Source organism: Schistocerca serialis, chromosome 6 (genome assembly GCF_023864345.2).
Source record: "Schistocerca serialis cubense isolate TAMUIC-IGC-003099 chromosome 6, iqSchSeri2.2, whole genome shotgun sequence".
Lineage (NCBI taxonomy): Eukaryota > Metazoa > Arthropoda > Insecta > Orthoptera > Acrididae > Schistocerca > Schistocerca serialis.
Window position 1 is genome coordinate 607,225,993 of NC_064643.1, and position 18,382 is coordinate 607,244,374.

Below are 18,382 nucleotides of genomic sequence, written 5' to 3' on the forward strand. Positions count from 1 at the left end.
AGGATCCATACCGAATATACTAATGAGGAGTACTGAATGTAAACAGAGAAGGGCAGCATGAATGGTCAAAAGTTTGTTTGACCAATGGGAGTGTGTCACAATGATGCCGAAGAAACAGAACTGGCAGACACATGAAGACAGATGCTAACTGTTGTTGTTGTGGTCTTCAGTCCTGAGACTGGTTTGATGCAGCTCTCCATGCTACTCTATCCTGTGCAAGCTTTTTCATCTCCCAGTACCTACTGCAACCTACATCCTTCTGAATCTGCTTAGTGTATTCATCTCTTGGTCTCCCTCTACGATTTTTACCCTCCACGCTACCCTCCAATACTAAATTGGTGATCCCTTGATGCCTCAGAACATGTCCTACCAACCGATCCCTTCTTCTGGTCAAGTTGTGCCACAAACTTCTCTTCTCCCCAATCCTATTCAATACTTCCTCATTAGTTATGTGATCTACCCATCTAATCTTCAGCATTCTTCTATAGCACCACATTTCGAAAGCTTCTATTCTCTTCTTGTCCAAACTATTTATCGTCCATGTTTCACTTCCATACATGGCTACACTCCATACGAATACTTTCAGAAACGACTTCCTGACACTTAAATCAATACTGGATGTTAACAAATTTCTCTTCTTCAGAAACGCTTTCCTTGCCATTGCCAGCCTACATTTTATATCCTCTCTACTTCGACCATCATCAGTTATTTTGCTCCCCAAATAGCAAAACTCCTTTACTACTTTAAGTGCCTCATTTCCTAATCTAATTCCCTCAGCATCACCCGACTTAATTAGACTACATTCCATTATCCTTGTTTTGCTTTTGTTGATGTTCATCTTATATCCTCCTTTCAAGACACTGTCCATTCCATTCAACTGCTCTTCCAAGTCCTTTGCTGTCTCTGACAGAATTACAATGTCATCGGCGAACCTCAAAGTTTTTATTTCTTCTCCATGAATTTTAATACCTACTCCTAATTTTTCTTTTGTTTCCTTTACTGCTTGCTCAATATACAGATTGAACAACATCGGGGAGAGGCTACAACCCTGTCTTACTCCCTTCCCAACCACTGCTTCCCTTTCATGTCCCTCGACTCTTATAACTGCCATCTGGTTTCTGTACAAATTGTAAATAGCCTTTCGCTCCCTGTATTTTACCCCTGCCACCTTTAGAATTTGAAAGAGAGAATTCCAGTCAACATTGTCAAAAGCTTTCTCTAAGTCTACAAATGCTAGAAACGTAGGTTTGCCTTTCCTTAATCTTTCTTCTAAGATAAGTCGTAAGGTCAGTATTGCCTCACGTGTTCCAGTGTTTCTACGGAATCCAAACTGATCTTCCCCGAGGTTGGCTTCTACTACTTTTTCCATTCGTCTGTACAGAATTCGTGTTAGTATTTTGCAGCTGTGACTTATTAAGCTGATAGTTCGATAATTTTCACATCTGTCAACACCTGCTTTCTTTGGGATTGGAATTATTATATTCTTCTTAAAGTCTGAGGGTATTTCGCCTGTTTCATACATCTTGCTCACCAGATGGTAGAGTTTTGTCAGGACTGGCTCTCCCACGGCCGTCAGTAGTTCCAATGGAATGTTGTCTACTCCGGGGGCCTTGTTTCGACTCAGGTCTTTCAGTGCTCTGTCAAACTCTTCACGCAGTATCATATCTCCCATTTCATCTTCATCTACATCCTCTTCCATTTCCATAATATTGTCCTCAAGTACATCGCCCTTGTATAGACCCTCTATATACTCCTTCCACCTTTCTGCTTTCCCTTCTTTGCTTAGAACTGGGTTTCCATCTGAGCTCTTGATATTCATACAAGTCGTTCTCTTATCTCCAAAGGTCTCTTTAATTTTCCTGTAGGCGGTATCTATCTTACCCCTAGTGAGATATGCCTCTACATCCTTACATTTGTCCTCTAGCCATCCCTGCTTAGCCATTTTGCACTTCCTGTCGATTTCATTTTTGAGACGTTTGTATTCCTTTTTGCCTGTTTCAGTTACTGCATTTTTATATTTTCTCCTTTCATCAATTAAATTCAGTATTTCTTCTGTTACCCAAGGATTTCTACTAGCCCTCGTCTTTTTACCTACTTGATCCTCTGCTGCCTTCACTACTTCATCCCTCAAAGCTACCCATTCTTCTTCTACTGTATTTATTTCCCCCATTCCTGTCAATTGCTCCCTTATGCTCTCCCTGAATCTCTGTACAACCTCTGGTTCTTTTAGTTTATCCAGGTCCCATCTCCTTAAATTCCCACCTTTTTGCAGTTTCTTCAGTTTTAATCTACAGGTCATAACCAATAGATTGTGGTCAGAGTCCACATCTGCCCCTGGAAATGTCTTACAATTTAAAACCTGGTTCCTAAGTCTCTGTCTTACCATTATATAATCTATCTGATACCTTTTAGTATCTCCAGGGTTCTTCCATGTATACAACCTTCTTTCATGATTCTTAAACCAAGTGTTAGTTATGATTATGTTGTGCTCTGTGCAAAATTCTACAAGGCGGCTTCCTCTTTCATTTCTGTCCCCCAGTCCATATTCACCTACTATGTTTCCTTCTCTCCCTTTTCCTACACTCGAATTCCAGTCACCCATGACTATTAAATTTTCATCTCCCTTCACAATCTGAATAATTTCTTTTATTTCATCATACATTTCTTCAATTTCTTCGTCATCTGCAGAGCTAGTTGGCATATAAACTTGTACTACTGTAGTAGGTGTGGGCTTCGTATCTATCTTGGACAAAATAATGCGTTCACTATGCTGTTTGTAGTAGCTTACCCGCATTCCTATTTTCCTATTCATTATTAAACCTACTCCTGCATTACCCCTATTTGATTTTGTGTTTATAACCCTGTAGTCACCTGACCAGAAGTCTTGTTCCTCCTGCCACCGAACTTCACTAATTCCCACTATATCTAACTTCAACCTATCCATTTCCCTTTTTAAATTTTCTAACCTACCTGCCCGATTAAGGGATCTGACATTCCACGCTCCGATCCGTAGAACGCCAGTTTTCTTTCTCCTGATAACGACATCCTCTTGAGTAGTCCCCGCCCGGAGATCCGAATGGGGGACTATTTTACCTCCGGAATATTTTACCCAAGAGGACGCCATCATCATGTAATCATACAGTAAAGCTGCATATCCTCGGGAAAAATTACGGCTGTAGTTTCCCCTTGCTTTCAGCCGTTCGCAGTACCAGCACAGCAAGGCCGTTTTGGTTATTGTTACAAGGCCAGATCAGTCAATCATCCAGACTGTTGCCCTTGCAACTACTGAAAAGGCTGCTGCCCCTCTTCAGGAACCACACGTCTGTCTGGCCTCTCAACAGATACCCCTCCGTTGTGGTTGCACCTACGGTACGGCTATCTGTATCACTGAGGCACGCAAGCCTCCCCACCAACGGCAAGGTCCGTGGTTCATGGGGGGGAGATGCTAACTATCCTGAGGAATCTTTGTTACAAAGTTTGAATAACATGTTGTAACTGATGAATATAGGAATATACCAAAAATCCTGATTTACCACTCCAAAGGGGATCATGAGGACAAGATCAGATTCAAGCACAGAGGCAATTAAATAATCATTCTTCTCTTATGTGAATGGAATGAGAAGAGGCCCTAATAATTGTTACAATTGGAAGTACCATGTGATACACTTTTCACAGGGTTTTCAGAGTACGGAGGTAGACTTAGATGTACAACTTGTCTGTCGGAAGAGTTAGTTTGCAGTTGGAACCACTGTCATATAATCATACCCAATTTTTAAGACATACAGATTTAGAATTTATTCCATTCCATTCTAGGCAGCCAGTACAGCAGCCATTTTGAATTATTTCAGATTGAAAAACAGCATGAATTACAAAGTTATTTCAAATAACTTTGCAACACAGAATGTTTTTCAATCTGAAATACATGGAGCTTATTTAATTAATGAACAGTGAAATGTGTTCTAAAGTTAGGTAAAAAATCCAGTATGTAAATTCTATCACACATTGTGAGACCATAGCTGTATAACTATTTTTTGATAATTTTATCTTTGAATTTACACATTTCTTTGGTACTGTACTTAAACATGTGTAATAATGTGAATTACAACTTATTCACCTCACCACATGATAAGAGTCAAGAGGCATACTGAAATGCATAACATAGTTTCTTAATAGTGAATCTAATTTTCAAGGAACTCTAATCATTGCAGAATGTAATTTCCTCCTGTCACCAGTAGACTTTATTGCTCATTATTAAATTTTTTATGTATTACAATTTAAACAATTCTGTATTTATAACTTTATATACAACAAAATAACTAAATAAAACTGGAAGTGCAGACACAACAGCAGAGAACAAAGCCAAGTTTCTGAAAATTTACACTGTTGCAGTGCTAAAAATTGATCCGTATATTATATTTTGAAATCAAAATTATTATTCTAAGTGGCACAGGTAGAAAAAAGAAAGAAGAAAGAGCAGCTCACACTCAAAAAATGCATGACAATGAGAAAAGTACTTTGAGGTCTATAACAGAGAAGTAGGCAACAGTCAAGGTTCCAAAGCAAGAGATTAATACTTAAAATTATTATACAGCATTATCATCTCTAACATTAATTTGTAACGACAAGTTACTGGAAATAAGGAAGGGCAAGGGAATGAAAATGAATGATTGGGAGTATGAGTAGAACACCAAACAGATTAAAAATTATAAGGAGGTAAGAAAAATAAAGGCTTAATGTCCTGTTGGCAACGAGTTCACTGAAAATGATGTGTAAGTGTGGGTTACACATTAAAGGGGAATGAAATAGCCAACATCCTTTTCAAAGAACCCACCCAAGATTTTAACTAAGGTGATTTATAGAAATCATGAACTTAACTGCTGAAGTAGGCTTTTAATTTCCCTCCTACTGAATAGGAGTCCTTTGCCTTAAATATAGCACTACCTCACTCTATATGAAACTGGACATGCAGAGGAATGGAAAATGTTAAACGTGTACTGAAAATAGCTAATTAAATGAGAAAGAAGATATAAATTTTAATAGACTATTGGACATACATAATTGAACATAAGGAGTACCAGGAGTATCAAAATAACTCCAAAAGAGGAAAGAGAAAGAGCGGAGAGAAATATGCAATGGGGAAAGTAAGCAGCCAGATTTTGAATGATGTGGAGGGAGATACAAGCCAAGACTAGTTACTGCAACTTATGCTTGGAACTGTTTATTTTGCACAATCAAAACTAACTCCTCTGTTTTTATTTTTAAACAAGAGTATTTGTTTTTCATGTTCCCAAAGAAGAAGTGGTTTTGCACTTTTCTTCCCCATTCAACATGGCTAAAAATTAACAGTGAAAAACTTTTTAGTATATGATAATAGCAATTATGGGAAACTACAAAGTAGCAGTTCTCATCATCATGGAAATGGCAAAAAAATCAACTAAAAGTTAGAAGTTGTGTCTTACCAAAGTTTCTATGAGACCTTTCCTGGATTGCCTGAGTTTCTTAAAGTAGCCAAACACATCAAAACAGTCTTCTTCTTCAGCAAGTTCCATGTTTGAATCTACTGCCAGATAAACACCAGACCGTCCTCCTCCATCACTGTTCATGCATAAAATCATAAAACACGTATTAGCAGAATAAAATTATTACAGATTTACTGAGAACTTTTGAAAGTATTTACAGTTTTTTTAACATATCTCTAATTAAATATAGAAGACACTGAAAAAATGACATAACCTAGAAGCATTTCCCTCAGGGTTGTAGCTGCATAACTGAGGCAGAGTATCATGAGAAAGCATATATGTTAATAGACAAGTAATGGAAGAAATCTCCCTCCCCCCCCCCACACACACACACACACCTGCATGACTATATTGCCACATGTTTCTCTTGATCATGTCATATTTTTAAAAAATAAAAAGAATTACAACTGTGGTGGATCTTATAATGATGATACATATTGTGTCAGCCAATTACATTATACTGGCACTGTGGCTCGACTGGCGTGAGACTACACTAGCTCAAAATTATATTTTCATGTAAGTTGTCAATGTATTTAATGTGTGTACATAGCACTCAAGGTGTATTTTACTGGTGACACAGTTCAATTGTTCCACTGCTTCTTGCAACAAAATGCAAGAATAATGATTTGCTCTGATACAGACTCATGTTTAGAACTCTGGTCTATTATTTGGATGACAAAGGACATGTTGGAGTTATGGATATCTTAAAATAAGTACTGCATTTAATACATGTAACCATTGTGATGAGAACTGTTCACAAATTTGTTGCAGTTAGAAAATTCCTATACTTCAATATATACATGTTTAATGTGTTAGTTAATATGAGTGATATGGTAATGGTTTGGTGGATGATGGACGTGTACATTAGAGCCTGCAATCTTTGGCATATTATTTCAATTAAAACTTGTGAAAAAAGAACATATCTAATAGTGTAACAATAAGATGGGCAAAGCATTGACATTCATTTGAACTCATCATGAGCTACAGAGGAAGGAAGGGGGTGTGGGAGATATGGCATGTGTGTGTGTGTGTGTGGGGGGGGTGGGGGGGGGTTACACACACACACACACACACACACACACACACACACACACACACAGACAGAGAGAGAGAGAGAGAGAGAGAGAGAGAGAGAGAGAGGTAAAAAGTGTATATAGATCTCTCATAAAAAATTCCAGTTTTAATATAATATTCTTGTAATAATATATTAAAATGGCAACAGTGACAGGACTACAGTAAGTTGTAAAAATGTTCTTTGTATCACTGTATGCTTTGTTTTTCCATTTCATGCACCGGAAATACTGGGTTGAGGATTGCCAGAGATAAAAACTTTGTTGGTGAAGATTCTACCACTTAAGGAAATACATATTTTACTTTTCAGTATGAGATATAACATAAGCATCATGGCTATGCAATGCTAGTATTTTGGTGAAGGAAATTTCTAAAAACCAAGCCACTTTGCTGAAGGTGATTTTTGAAACCAAAACTGCACTTTGGAAGGAAATAATCAAATTAAGATAAGCTCAGGTGGGGTTACCTGAAGCAATGAGAATGGTGACTGATGAGGTAGGTGAAATAAAACAACCTCAGGTGTCACTGTCTGAAACTGTTTGACAGTTATCAAAGAGTAACAAGTTCATAGATCAAGAGAAAAAACTTAAGGAGTAATTCGAGTTGCAGGGAGAGCAATTTGTAACCAAATTTGTGAAATGGACTTCTGGCAAGGATGAACAAATTGCAGTGGAAATTCATAGCAAAAATTCGTGGCACAATTAATCACATATCTAACAAATATGTGGTTCAGCTACTACAGTACAGAATGAGCTGCATGATATTAAAGAACAATTAGGGAAAGATGTCTCACAGTGGTATGACACCATTAAGGAGTGAGCAGATTTGGTTAGTTAGGAATTAGCTGAGGTAAAAGGCGTCACGTGCAACACTCGATCAATGGTGCCTGAACCTGAAATGATAACTGGAATCTAGCCATACACAGTCTGAGCACTATGAGCCAACTGTTCAACTGTTGCAAAACTGGCAATATGCTGTGAGTGCTGTGCCAAACTACCCATCAATGCTTAGGAAAGAAAATTTAATTAAGCACAGGTAGTTCTAAACTATTTCCTTGATGTGTCTCCTCATGTTTGTGGAAAGACATCCAGAAAATAGTGTTTATCAGTGGATACAGTCATGGTGAATCTGCACTCTGGGCTACACAGGTGAGAGAATACTGTTGTACTTCAACAAATTTGATAGATCATTTCTGACCATTTATTAGACAAATGGGAACAAGAATACTTTAGGAAGGAATTATCCAATCCAGAACCATTAAACTTTTAGAAGGGAAGTATGAGACATTACTCTGAGAAGTATGTTAACACAATATTAGGATGATATGATGTCTCATCACGATATTCTGAGAATCCTCAAGGTGCAACTGCCTTTCATGATTAGAGAAAAGTTGATCTCTGTATCTGAAACAAATTTACAGGAATTAATGGTTGGGTGGCTGGTTGATCAACTGGGGGTAAGGGGCTAAACACCAATGCCAGCATCAGCTCTCAAGCAAGGGTTCAAGGTAGTGGCATCTACCAGGAATGTTCATCTGACGAGAAAATCATGTAAGTGTAGTAAAACCAAGCCATTGAAGGAAATACTGGTGCCACAGCTAAAAAATGATTTATAAAGAAGTAAAAATATACAAATAGGATTGGCAAGTAAGTTAGAGCAGGTAAATGGTCTCCCAGGGCTTGATTGTGCTAAGAGAAACCCCTCCAACATCCGACCCCAACCAATGTAATTAAGGCCTAAGACATCTACAAAATGAAGAAGCCTTCTAGTCAAGACATTCAGAACAGTAAAAGGGAGAAGGCTAAAATTGTAATGGACATCATTTGGACAGTCAATAATTAAAAAGAAGAGAGTAATAGTTAAGACCACATGTGGGTGCCCCCAGGGCTCTGTATGCAAAAGAGTAGGCCCTCCCACAGACATCTTACCCCTGATCCATCATAAGCTGACAGTTAACGAGGAGGACAGCACCCACTTTTCAAGAAAGTGATACTCCAGCAACAGGAAACAGAGTGAGGCAGAAAAAGAGGAAAACCACTTAAAAACAATTAAAACAAAGGAAAGAAGGGATGGTAGAGGCAGCAGGCAAAGGAAGGAGGGTCAAGGGACTTCACGACCTAGTATGTGGTGGGAGAGCCCCCCCCCCCCCCCCCATCCCCCCGCCAATCGTCTCGCCCCGCCTTGAAGGTAGTTTGAAACATTACATCTGAGAATATAAACCATGGGGACAGTCCACCAGGATATGAGTGGCTGTTGGTAAGGGCTCATGACTACAATGTGGGTGTGGCTCCTGACATAAAATAGAACTTTGCGTCAGTCTAGTATGACCAATGTGGATGTGAGGTACATGGTGGATTCTTTCTGGGAAGAATGGAAGGAGCTGTGACATGCAGCAGTAGTTTCCTTGATAGTGCAGAGTGTACCAGAGGATGCCGTAGCCCAATAAATTTTGTTATATTGCTGAATGAGCAGAGGCCTTAGTTCACCAACAAATCCACACCTGGGATGATCAAAGCGAACAGGGGGTGGGTAATCACTTCTCTCGCCAAACAGTCAGCCCGTTTGGCTAGACCCAAAGAAAGACAGCTGAGCTGGCAGTATAAGGTCAGAAAGAACCTCATGAATAGCAGATATCACAGGGTCATAAGAGTAATATTGATCAACGGTGTGGCAACTGCTCCTGAGACCCCATGTATTAAAAGGAGGTCAAGGGAGGCCCTTTTAATAAAATGAAGGGCTATGTTAATGGCCATCAGCTCTGCCATAAAAACATGTTCCTGACAATGAATGGTGTTCTTAACTGATGGAAGACGTAAAAATATAACCTGTTCTGTTCACAGTTTTAGAGCTGTAAGTGTAAAAGACAGCAGCACCCTGATAATTCCAAGAACTGAAAGAAATAGATACTGAAAAATCATGGGGGAGACAGAGATTGTAGTTCTTTGAAACAGACAGATCCTAATTTGGGGCCTGTACACCAACTCGGGCTGGGGCTGGGGGGTGAGTTATGAGAAAATACAGCAGAGTCCCACTAATCTGAATTCTGGTAATGTTAGTCTAAGTATGGAAAACTGTGTGGTAAACTGCTGTACACACACACTATTTTAATTTACACAGTACAGTAAATATGTATTAGAAAAATTGGCAAGACAAAATTAGGTTTAAACAATGCATAACAATGAAAGAAAAGCTGTCAAACTTACTAAAATACAGTGGACATTTTATCCCTACTTTTTAGATGACAGAAACTCAGTCATTGTTTTTTTGGCATCATGAAGACAGTCTGTTATATGACGCATAGTTGCGCCATCATCTCCTAAACATCAAATCAGCAGGTGTAGTAGTGGGCTGTTGCTCCAAATAATGCAGCGTGAGGTCAAGGGCTTCTGCTACACCACTGTGTGGCACCAACTCTCCTTTGTCGCTTTCAGGCTCATTGCCTCTTCCGTCATAGCAGTCCACTTCTTCCTGGTCTCGAGTCACAGCAGCAACTAAATCAGCATCAGTAAGGTTCTCCACAGATGCCCCATCTGCTGCCATACACTCATCTACGTCTCCTTCACTAGCTTTCTTCACATCCAGGGTTGTCTGTATCATTTGTAGTAGATTTTCCTCTTCATTTTCGACTAAGTTGTCCTGAAATTCAAAAGTTGTCCACAGTTTTCTACATGATTTTCTCAGAGTATTTTCTGAAATATTCTGCCATACCTCAGTAGCCCAATAGACAACATCCTTTACACTGGTCTTTTTTATTTTGTCCACTAAAGGAATGCTGCCATCTTGGATCAGCATTCTTAAAAATTGATTTCTGTAAATCAGTTTTAATGTTTGCGGTACGCCCTGGTCCATCGGCTGTAAAAGTTGTGTAACATTCGGCGGCAAAAACTTCGGCGCAATTTCTCCATCACATAATTCCTCAGTGCTGGCGTGAGATGGCATGTTATCAATCAAAAGAATTTTCAGTGTAAACCAAAGGAAAAGAGCTTCATCCACTTTATCATACTGAGACTGTTTCAAAGACTGCCGAATTTTGAGTGTTTTTCCCAAAGACATCGCACAGGACTGTTCAAGCTTCACTCGGTTCTTCTTCCAATCACAAATGGTTGTTTTACCAACACCCACTTCTGTTGCCAGCTTAGATACATTTTCACCATTCTCTATCCACTTCAAAGCATTCAGTTTTTCTTTGAGAGTTAACATTGTATGTTTCCGTTTACTCATGATGAAAATACTTACACCACTACGCCTGAACAAACACAATACAACTGTTATGCGCGCTAGTGATCAATAACTAAAATAACCAAGTGCTTTGTGAGCCGACTGGCAGTGCACTGACCTCAGACACTACAAAGGTCTCAACAATGCATGGCGGGGGAGCATATTCAGCTGATGGTGGAGTCCAATTGATCCATTGAAATATTGTGTCAAAATGACTACATTATTAGGCTGCATATCCAAGAAGAATAACACCAGAAATCATATCTTCTTGAAAACTCCTACTCCACAGAAAATTATCTGAATGTGCAATGGTAGAGAGAGAGAGAGAGAGAGAGAGAGAGAGAGAGAGAGAGAGACACACACACACACACACACACACACACACACACACACACACAGAGAGAGAGAGAGAGAGAGAGGAAAGATAGCTGAGTATAAATCACTGCATATATTATATATAAAGACAATCATGTAAAGATATTGGAATGTTTTTCACTGAGAAAACATAAAATAATTGTAAAACTGACTCATTCCACATTATAGTGAGATGTCACGATAATTATAAATAGAATATATAAATAACTAAATTAAAAAACTGATAGAAGCCGACCTCGGGGTAGATCAGTTTGAATTCCGTAGAAATGTTGGAACACGTGAGGCAATACTGACCTTATGACCTATCTTAGAAGATAGATTAAGGAAAGGCAAACCTACGTTTCTAGCATTTGTAGACTTAGAGACAGCTTTTGACAATGTTGACTGGAATACTCTCTTTCAAATTCTGAAGGTGGCAGGTGTAAAATAAAGGGAGTGAAAGGCTATTTACAATTTGTACAGAAAGCAGATGTCAGTTATAAGAGTCGAGGGGCATGAAAGGGAAGCAGTGGTTGGGAAGGGAGTGAGACAGGGTTGTAGCCTCTCCCCAATTTTATTCAATATCTATATTGAGCAAGCAGTAAAGGAAACAAAAGAAAAATTTTGGGGTAGGTATTAAAATCCATGGAGAAGAAATAAAAACTTTGAGGTTTGCCGATGATATTCTAATCCTGTCAGAGACAGCAAAGGACTTGGAAGAGCAGTTGAACGTAATGGACAGTGTCTTGAAAGGAGGGTATAAGATGAACATCAACAAAAGCAAAACGAGGATAATGGAATGTAGTTGAATTAAGTCGGGTGATGCTGAGGGAATTAGATTAGGAAATGAGACACTTAAAGTAGTAAAGGAGTTTTGCTATTTGGGGAGCAAAATAACTGATGATGGTCGAAGTAGAGAGGATATAAAATGTAGACTGGCAATGGCAAGGAAAGTGTTACTGAAGAAGAAAAATTTGTTAACATCGAGTATAGATTTAAATGTCAAATGTAGACTGGCAATGGCAAGGAAAGTGTTTCTGAAGAAGAAAAATTTGTTAACATCGAGTATAGATTTAAATGTCAGGAAGTCATTTCTGAAAGTATTTGTATGGAGTGTAGCCATTTATGGAAGTGAAACGTGGACGATAAATAGCTTAGACAAGAAGAGAATAGAAGCTTTCGAAATATGGTGCTACAGAAGAATGCTGAAGATTACATGGGTAGATCACATAACTAATGAGGAGGTATTGAATAGAATTGGGGAGAAGAGGAGCTTGTGGCACATCTTGACGAGAAGAAGGGATCAGTTGGTAGGACATGTTCTGAGACATTGAGGGATCACCAATTTAGTATTGGAGGGCAGCGTGGAGGGTAAAAATCGTAGAGGGAGTCCAAGAGATGAATACACTAAGCAGATTCAGAAGGATGTAGGCTGCAGTAGGTACTGGGAGATGAAGAAGCTTGCACAGGATAGAATAGCATGGAGAGCTGCATCAAACCAGTATCAGGACTGAAGACCCCAACAACAACAAATTAAACTAATCAAATGCACAATGACTTGGAAGATGGAACGGAAGAGAGAACAGAGGAAGTATGAGACTGCATAGAAGAGGGTGTGAGGGAAGAATGAGATTGTGCCAAGAGCACAGGGGTGGGGGGTGCTGGCATTGGATCAGCGTTGTTTGGGTTCGGGACAGGGCCTAGTAAAAAATGAGGTTATGTATATGGCAAGATCAACTGCAAGAACAATATCCATGTAAGTAGTTCAGAGGTGCTATGTGAAGGAAGGATCCAGATGCCATGATTTGTTTAGCAGCCACTGGAGTCGAACACACATGCTCAGAGATGTGTCCAACCACGGGGTGTTTAACTTCACTCTTGGCCCCAGTTTGAAGGTGGCCATTCATTCTAGAGAACAGCTGCATGGTAGTCCATGTCCTTAAAAAAATAAATAAATAAATAATCTGTACGAGAATCCAGTAGAGCTGGCACATGTCCCTACCTATGACAGGAGAGCAAATTCCCATGATGAGACTTCAACAGAATGTGCTGGGTGGGCGCACAGAATAAGTCTTGCAACTGGGTATTCCACAATGGTGTGTGATAAAGGGCTGGAGTGGGTGTTGCACGAGAAATCAAGATTTTTCTAGATTGATAAGAGGGGAAGGCGGGTGGTGGAATATCACTTTGGAAGGAGTAAGAAGGGCTGTGGGTAGAACGTCCCTTAGCCAAAAGGCTAAGTAGTCAAAGCCCTGGCAAAAGGGATAAAAGCTTTATGCAAAAAGCTAATACAAATGAGATATTTAATAAGGGTGGAGAGTAAATTCTTGGCATTCGTTATTGATTGATGTTTCAAGTGATTTTCCACCATCCATTTTCATTCAACTACATTCACACACTTTACTTTTCTTCTACATAGACATTTACATAAAATTAATGTACCTTTTTCTTGAAAGACTGAGATTCATTTTCATGTATTGCGTCTTACTCATCTTGTTACAATTTTGCTTAAGTCTCATAGGAGCTGAAACACACTGTAGGGCTCAATGATATAACTGTACATGTAATGTGTTTGTAGGGGAAAGTTATCATAGGAAAACAAGTAGCAGTCTATCAACTGTCATTTACAAAGGGAAAAACTATGGTAGATTTTTGAGCAGACATTATAGAAGAGTGTTCTTTCAAATAGCAAATTGCTGTTGTGGGTGCATAAAAAAAAGCTGCCAAACTGCTCTCATGCCTCACCCAATTTGGTGTGGGGAGATGCGTGGAAGATTTGGGAGGGCGAGCACGGTAGATGTGGATGGAAATGGTGTAGTGTCATCTGCAAAAGTATACAGGCAGGATTGTGTGCTGCCAGGTGCAGCATCGAGAGGCTGTGCTGGGAGGAGAAGAAAGGAGAGAAGCAGAGAAGAGGAAAGTTCTATGCCTAACCCTAGTGGTAAAGTTGATGTAAAAGGCTGTGCAGACATTAAAGCAGAGTTGTTATTATGATAAGACTACTAACCATTCCTCCTCCTCATTCCTCTCACCAAGTCCATCTAATACAATCCCTCACCTGTCAGACTGCCAAGCCAGGACAGCATAGCCATGTTTGTTTGTGTGTGTTTTGTTTTTAGTTTGCTAGCTATGAGGAAGGAAATCATTTCATTTGTGTTTATGTGCATGTCAACCACTCAATACCTCAACTATAGTGTCAGTGGCACTTAAAATAATTCCACTGTTTGTTTTACACACATGACTTTCCAATCTCACATGGAAGAACATATATGGTTAAGAAGGAGCAGTTTATGCTAAATATCAATAATGTGTGACAGTCGAGTTAGCCAGACGTTGTGCACAACAAAGTAATTTTGGAATGGAAATAGGTGACGTTAGCACTTTTATTGTTGCAGAAATACATGGATTCTGGGGTAGTGCAAGAAAAGAAGCTACTTAAATTGAAACAACCGAGATTACCTTGTTATGCTGCTAAATGACATTAGGAAATTCTTTTGTAGCCACTGGGCAAGTACTGAAAATAGCAGCAAACATCTTGGATAATAACACAGACCAAAAAAAAATTTTTTTTGAAAATCTTTTTTTACTTTGACAGCTGATCTTCGAAGATTTTTATGAGCTGAATCCAAATTTAGCCTTAGTTTTTTTGTATAATCCATAGCTTTCAAGCAATATACTTTTTATTACATAGTATAAAAATCCTATGCTATACGGTAAACAGGGAAATTAATGAAACACTTTCTTACAACATAAGCATGGTTTGTATTTACAGTAAGCTACTTAAAACAATGATGTGTGTTAATAGAGGTTTCACTTGTCAGCTGGAATTGGTTTGTATTTTCTTTCTCTTTTTTTACTGAAGCTTCTTGTTTAGCTTTTTCTATGATGAGTCGCTTGCTGAACTTCTCGGTAAAGTGACCAACAGTAGTCCCTCGTGATGATGGTGTTCCAGTAGCATTGGTAGCGTTTTTCCATCACTATAATGTCCTCACGAAAACACTCTCCTTGCTCCTCACTAACATCTCCCATATTGTCTGGGAAGTAATCAAGGTGACTGTTCAATAATTGAACTTTCAGGCTCATTAAACATCCTAAAGTTTTAAACTTCTTTAACATTGTAGCTATAATAGATATTCTGGGTCTTTTTCATGTCCTAAGAACTTTGTAACGACTTGCTTGAATGATGCCCATGCTTCTTTCTCATTTAAGGTCATTGTGGATTCAAAGTTAACATCGAACATCAATTTTCTAATATCAGGTCCAACAAAGATGCCTTGTTTTAGTTTAGCTTCTGAAAGGTGTGGAAACTTTTGGCAGAGATACTTAGGTCATCTGGTGGGTCACAAACCAGCAAATCTACACCATGCCCTGCTGAAAGGATGGCAGACGGTAGGTTAGGGTAGGTTATTACCTTCTTGTTTTTTGAATTATGACCAGTAATGTCAACACTGCAAAAAGTAGCAACCATCGAATGATTTCTTGGCTCCCTCCATATCACAGGAACAGCAAATCAAAAGGATTTTTTTTCCTTTTTGGACCATTTTCTTAGATCTTCAACACATACATAACATACTTTATGCAGCACCCAAGATTTATCTTGATCACCAAGTTTAGATCCAAACTATGATAGATAAACCTTTTTCAGAAAGGCTGTAATGTTTCTTTGGTGTTTTTTAATCACAAATTCACCACAAATATAACAAAAATTGTCAGCAGAGCTTTTACAACCACTATTAGACATTGTACTGAGCACATGTACAGGAAATGGGGAAGTGAGGGTAGGTTGACAGTAAACAAAACACCATCTGTTAACACAAAAACAGAATTGACCTTTTTTTGCCAGAAAATGTTTTTCAGAAATACTACCAGTGTTATCTACATCCATTACACTTACTTTTTAAATTATTTTAACTACATAAAAGCTGTTAAATTGTTTAAATAATCGCTTAATTTAGTAAATTTAACTGTGAAATGTGAAGAAATGGTGGGTGATACAGTTTTTTAAGTATCATAATTGGATTTCCCACCGTAAAAAAACATAATAATAAGGTATTTTCAGCAAAAAAGTTTTCACATCATTGGCCTGTGTAATCTGATATGTTTAACTACTTGGTATTGCTAGTAGTCTGAAGACATTTTAATAATTCCTACTGAATTTGATTAACAAATATTATTCTTTCTTAATTTCAGGAAAAAATAAAAAGGTGATTTTGGGTGAGACTATACTGTTAGATGTGAAACTAAACAGTTAACTTAAACTGGAAAAAAAAGTGCTTACTTGCAATGTACAACAATAGGACCATTCTTCATCTGTTGATGTGGTCCTACTACAGCACGAACTCTCCGTCGGAATTCCAGGATGGCATTGGAAAAAGGACAAGTATGACTGTGCCATTCCGTGTAATGAAACTGGAGAAGCTGCCGTTCCTCATCTTCCTATAAAAGCAACATTAAAGTAAAATTTTATTCTATCCTTATATAAATGTAGTCATGTGCCAATTAGTAATACATTAATAAATTATGACACACTATTGCTGTCAAGTACTTACCTTCAGCAGACATAGTACAGTTGACAGATACATATAAAAGGGACTCATTACCTAGCTTGCAGAACTAATAGTTTCATTGTTGGAGAGGGGTAAAGGATATGCTGGAGAAGGTGAAAAAATAAGGAATGCTCTCACTCAGACTGCAGGATGATGAAGCATTCCCGTAGTGAGAAAGAGAGTGGGCAAGATGAAAGGGGTGATGTAAGAGAGTGTAGGTCAGAGGTGATACATTGTTAAGCACTGTACCAGCTTCAATTTAGAGATGATGAGGACAGACTCAAAATTATGGATAGATTAAGGGGAAGAGAGAGATGACTAGTGCAATTAAGAATTACACATGTATGCCCCCCCCCCCCCAACACACACACACACACACACACACACACACACACACACACACACACACACACACACACACACACAGTGCAAAACCTGTGTTTAGAGCAAATAAAAAGAAACACTTTTGTATGTGATGAAAGTGTCATACGTGCGCCTTTTCCCTGCTAGGGGTCCTTGAGGGTTTTGACACTAGTGATGTTCAGATTCAGTGTTCAAACTGCCATGCGATGAACATTGTTTTGGAGATGTTGCTGCAAATGTTTTCTGTTTACACTAATGTGCAACAGTCATCTGCATGCTAATGATTGTATCAAATACTCAGAAATCCATAAGCATCGAGTGGCAACACCACAGGCTCTATAAAAGCTAGCAGGATGAATGCCACAATCCACACTGCCTGTTACCAAGTCAAAATCACAAGTAATGCCTACACCTTTAGCCTGATGGGCAACTAGCTCTTCTAGAGCGTCTGTCGATGTCTTGTGTGCCAAACAATTCATCTTCCTAGAGTGAAAGTTTCACTCTACAGCTGAGTGTGTACTGATATGAAACTTCCTGGCAGATTAAAACTGTGTGCCAGACCGAGACTCGAATCTGGGACCTTTGCCTTTCACGGGCAAGTGCTCGCAGGAGAGCTTCTGTGAAGTTTGGAAGGTAAGAGACTAGGTACTAGCAGAATTAAAGCTGTGAGGACAGGGCGTGAGTCATGCTTGGGTAGCTCAGTTGGTAAAGCGCTTGCCCGCGAAAGGCAAAGGTCCTGAGTTCGAGTCTCGGTCCGGCACACAGTTTCAATCTGCCAGGAAGTTTCAATTCATTTTTAACCACAAAATGAGATATACAGGTAATCGGCAACATCTCTAACTCAACAGCCATCACAGGCAGTCTGAACAGTGTCTGGGAACATCACTAGTGTCAAAATCTTCATGGACCTCTAACAAACACACACACACACACACACACACACACACACACACACCAACCAAACAATCAGTCACCTCTGTGTGTACACAAATGAATCATTAAGCCTTTACAGATGGTGCAATGCTGGAGTCATGTGCTCAACTGCTCAAACACTGCCTCTATGTGAGCATACAGCAATAGCAGTCAGTGAGACATTTTATATTTCAAGTGGACACTGTGCATAAACACGGGACATGACAGAGAGGCAAAAAGGGGCAATCATATTTGCCCATGATAACGGCCATACAGGGTCTGAATTTGCTGGATTTGTTGGTATTTCATCGCGAGTGTTCAACACGTCTACAAGCAATGGTGGCCAAGAAAAACGACATTGGAATTGTCACCAAAAAAAGATCCTGACTGAGAGACCAA

At 39.0% G+C, this 18,382-nt stretch overlaps 1 protein-coding gene across 1 annotated transcript in view; it reads right to left on the reverse strand.

The window, feature by feature from the left end:
* LOC126484643 (receptor-type tyrosine-protein phosphatase kappa) overlaps nucleotides 1-18,382 on the reverse strand; it is a 707,160-nt gene that overhangs the window by 191,789 nt on the left and 496,989 nt on the right. Inside the window, exons 6-7 of the mRNA XM_050108233.1 lie at nucleotides 16,441-16,598; nucleotides 5,460-5,595 (exon numbers count right to left, since the gene is read on the reverse strand). Of these exons, the coding sequence (XP_049964190.1) occupies nucleotides 5,460-5,595; nucleotides 16,441-16,598 (294 nt within the window). The remainder of the gene's footprint in view (nucleotides 1-5,459; nucleotides 5,596-16,440; nucleotides 16,599-18,382) is intronic.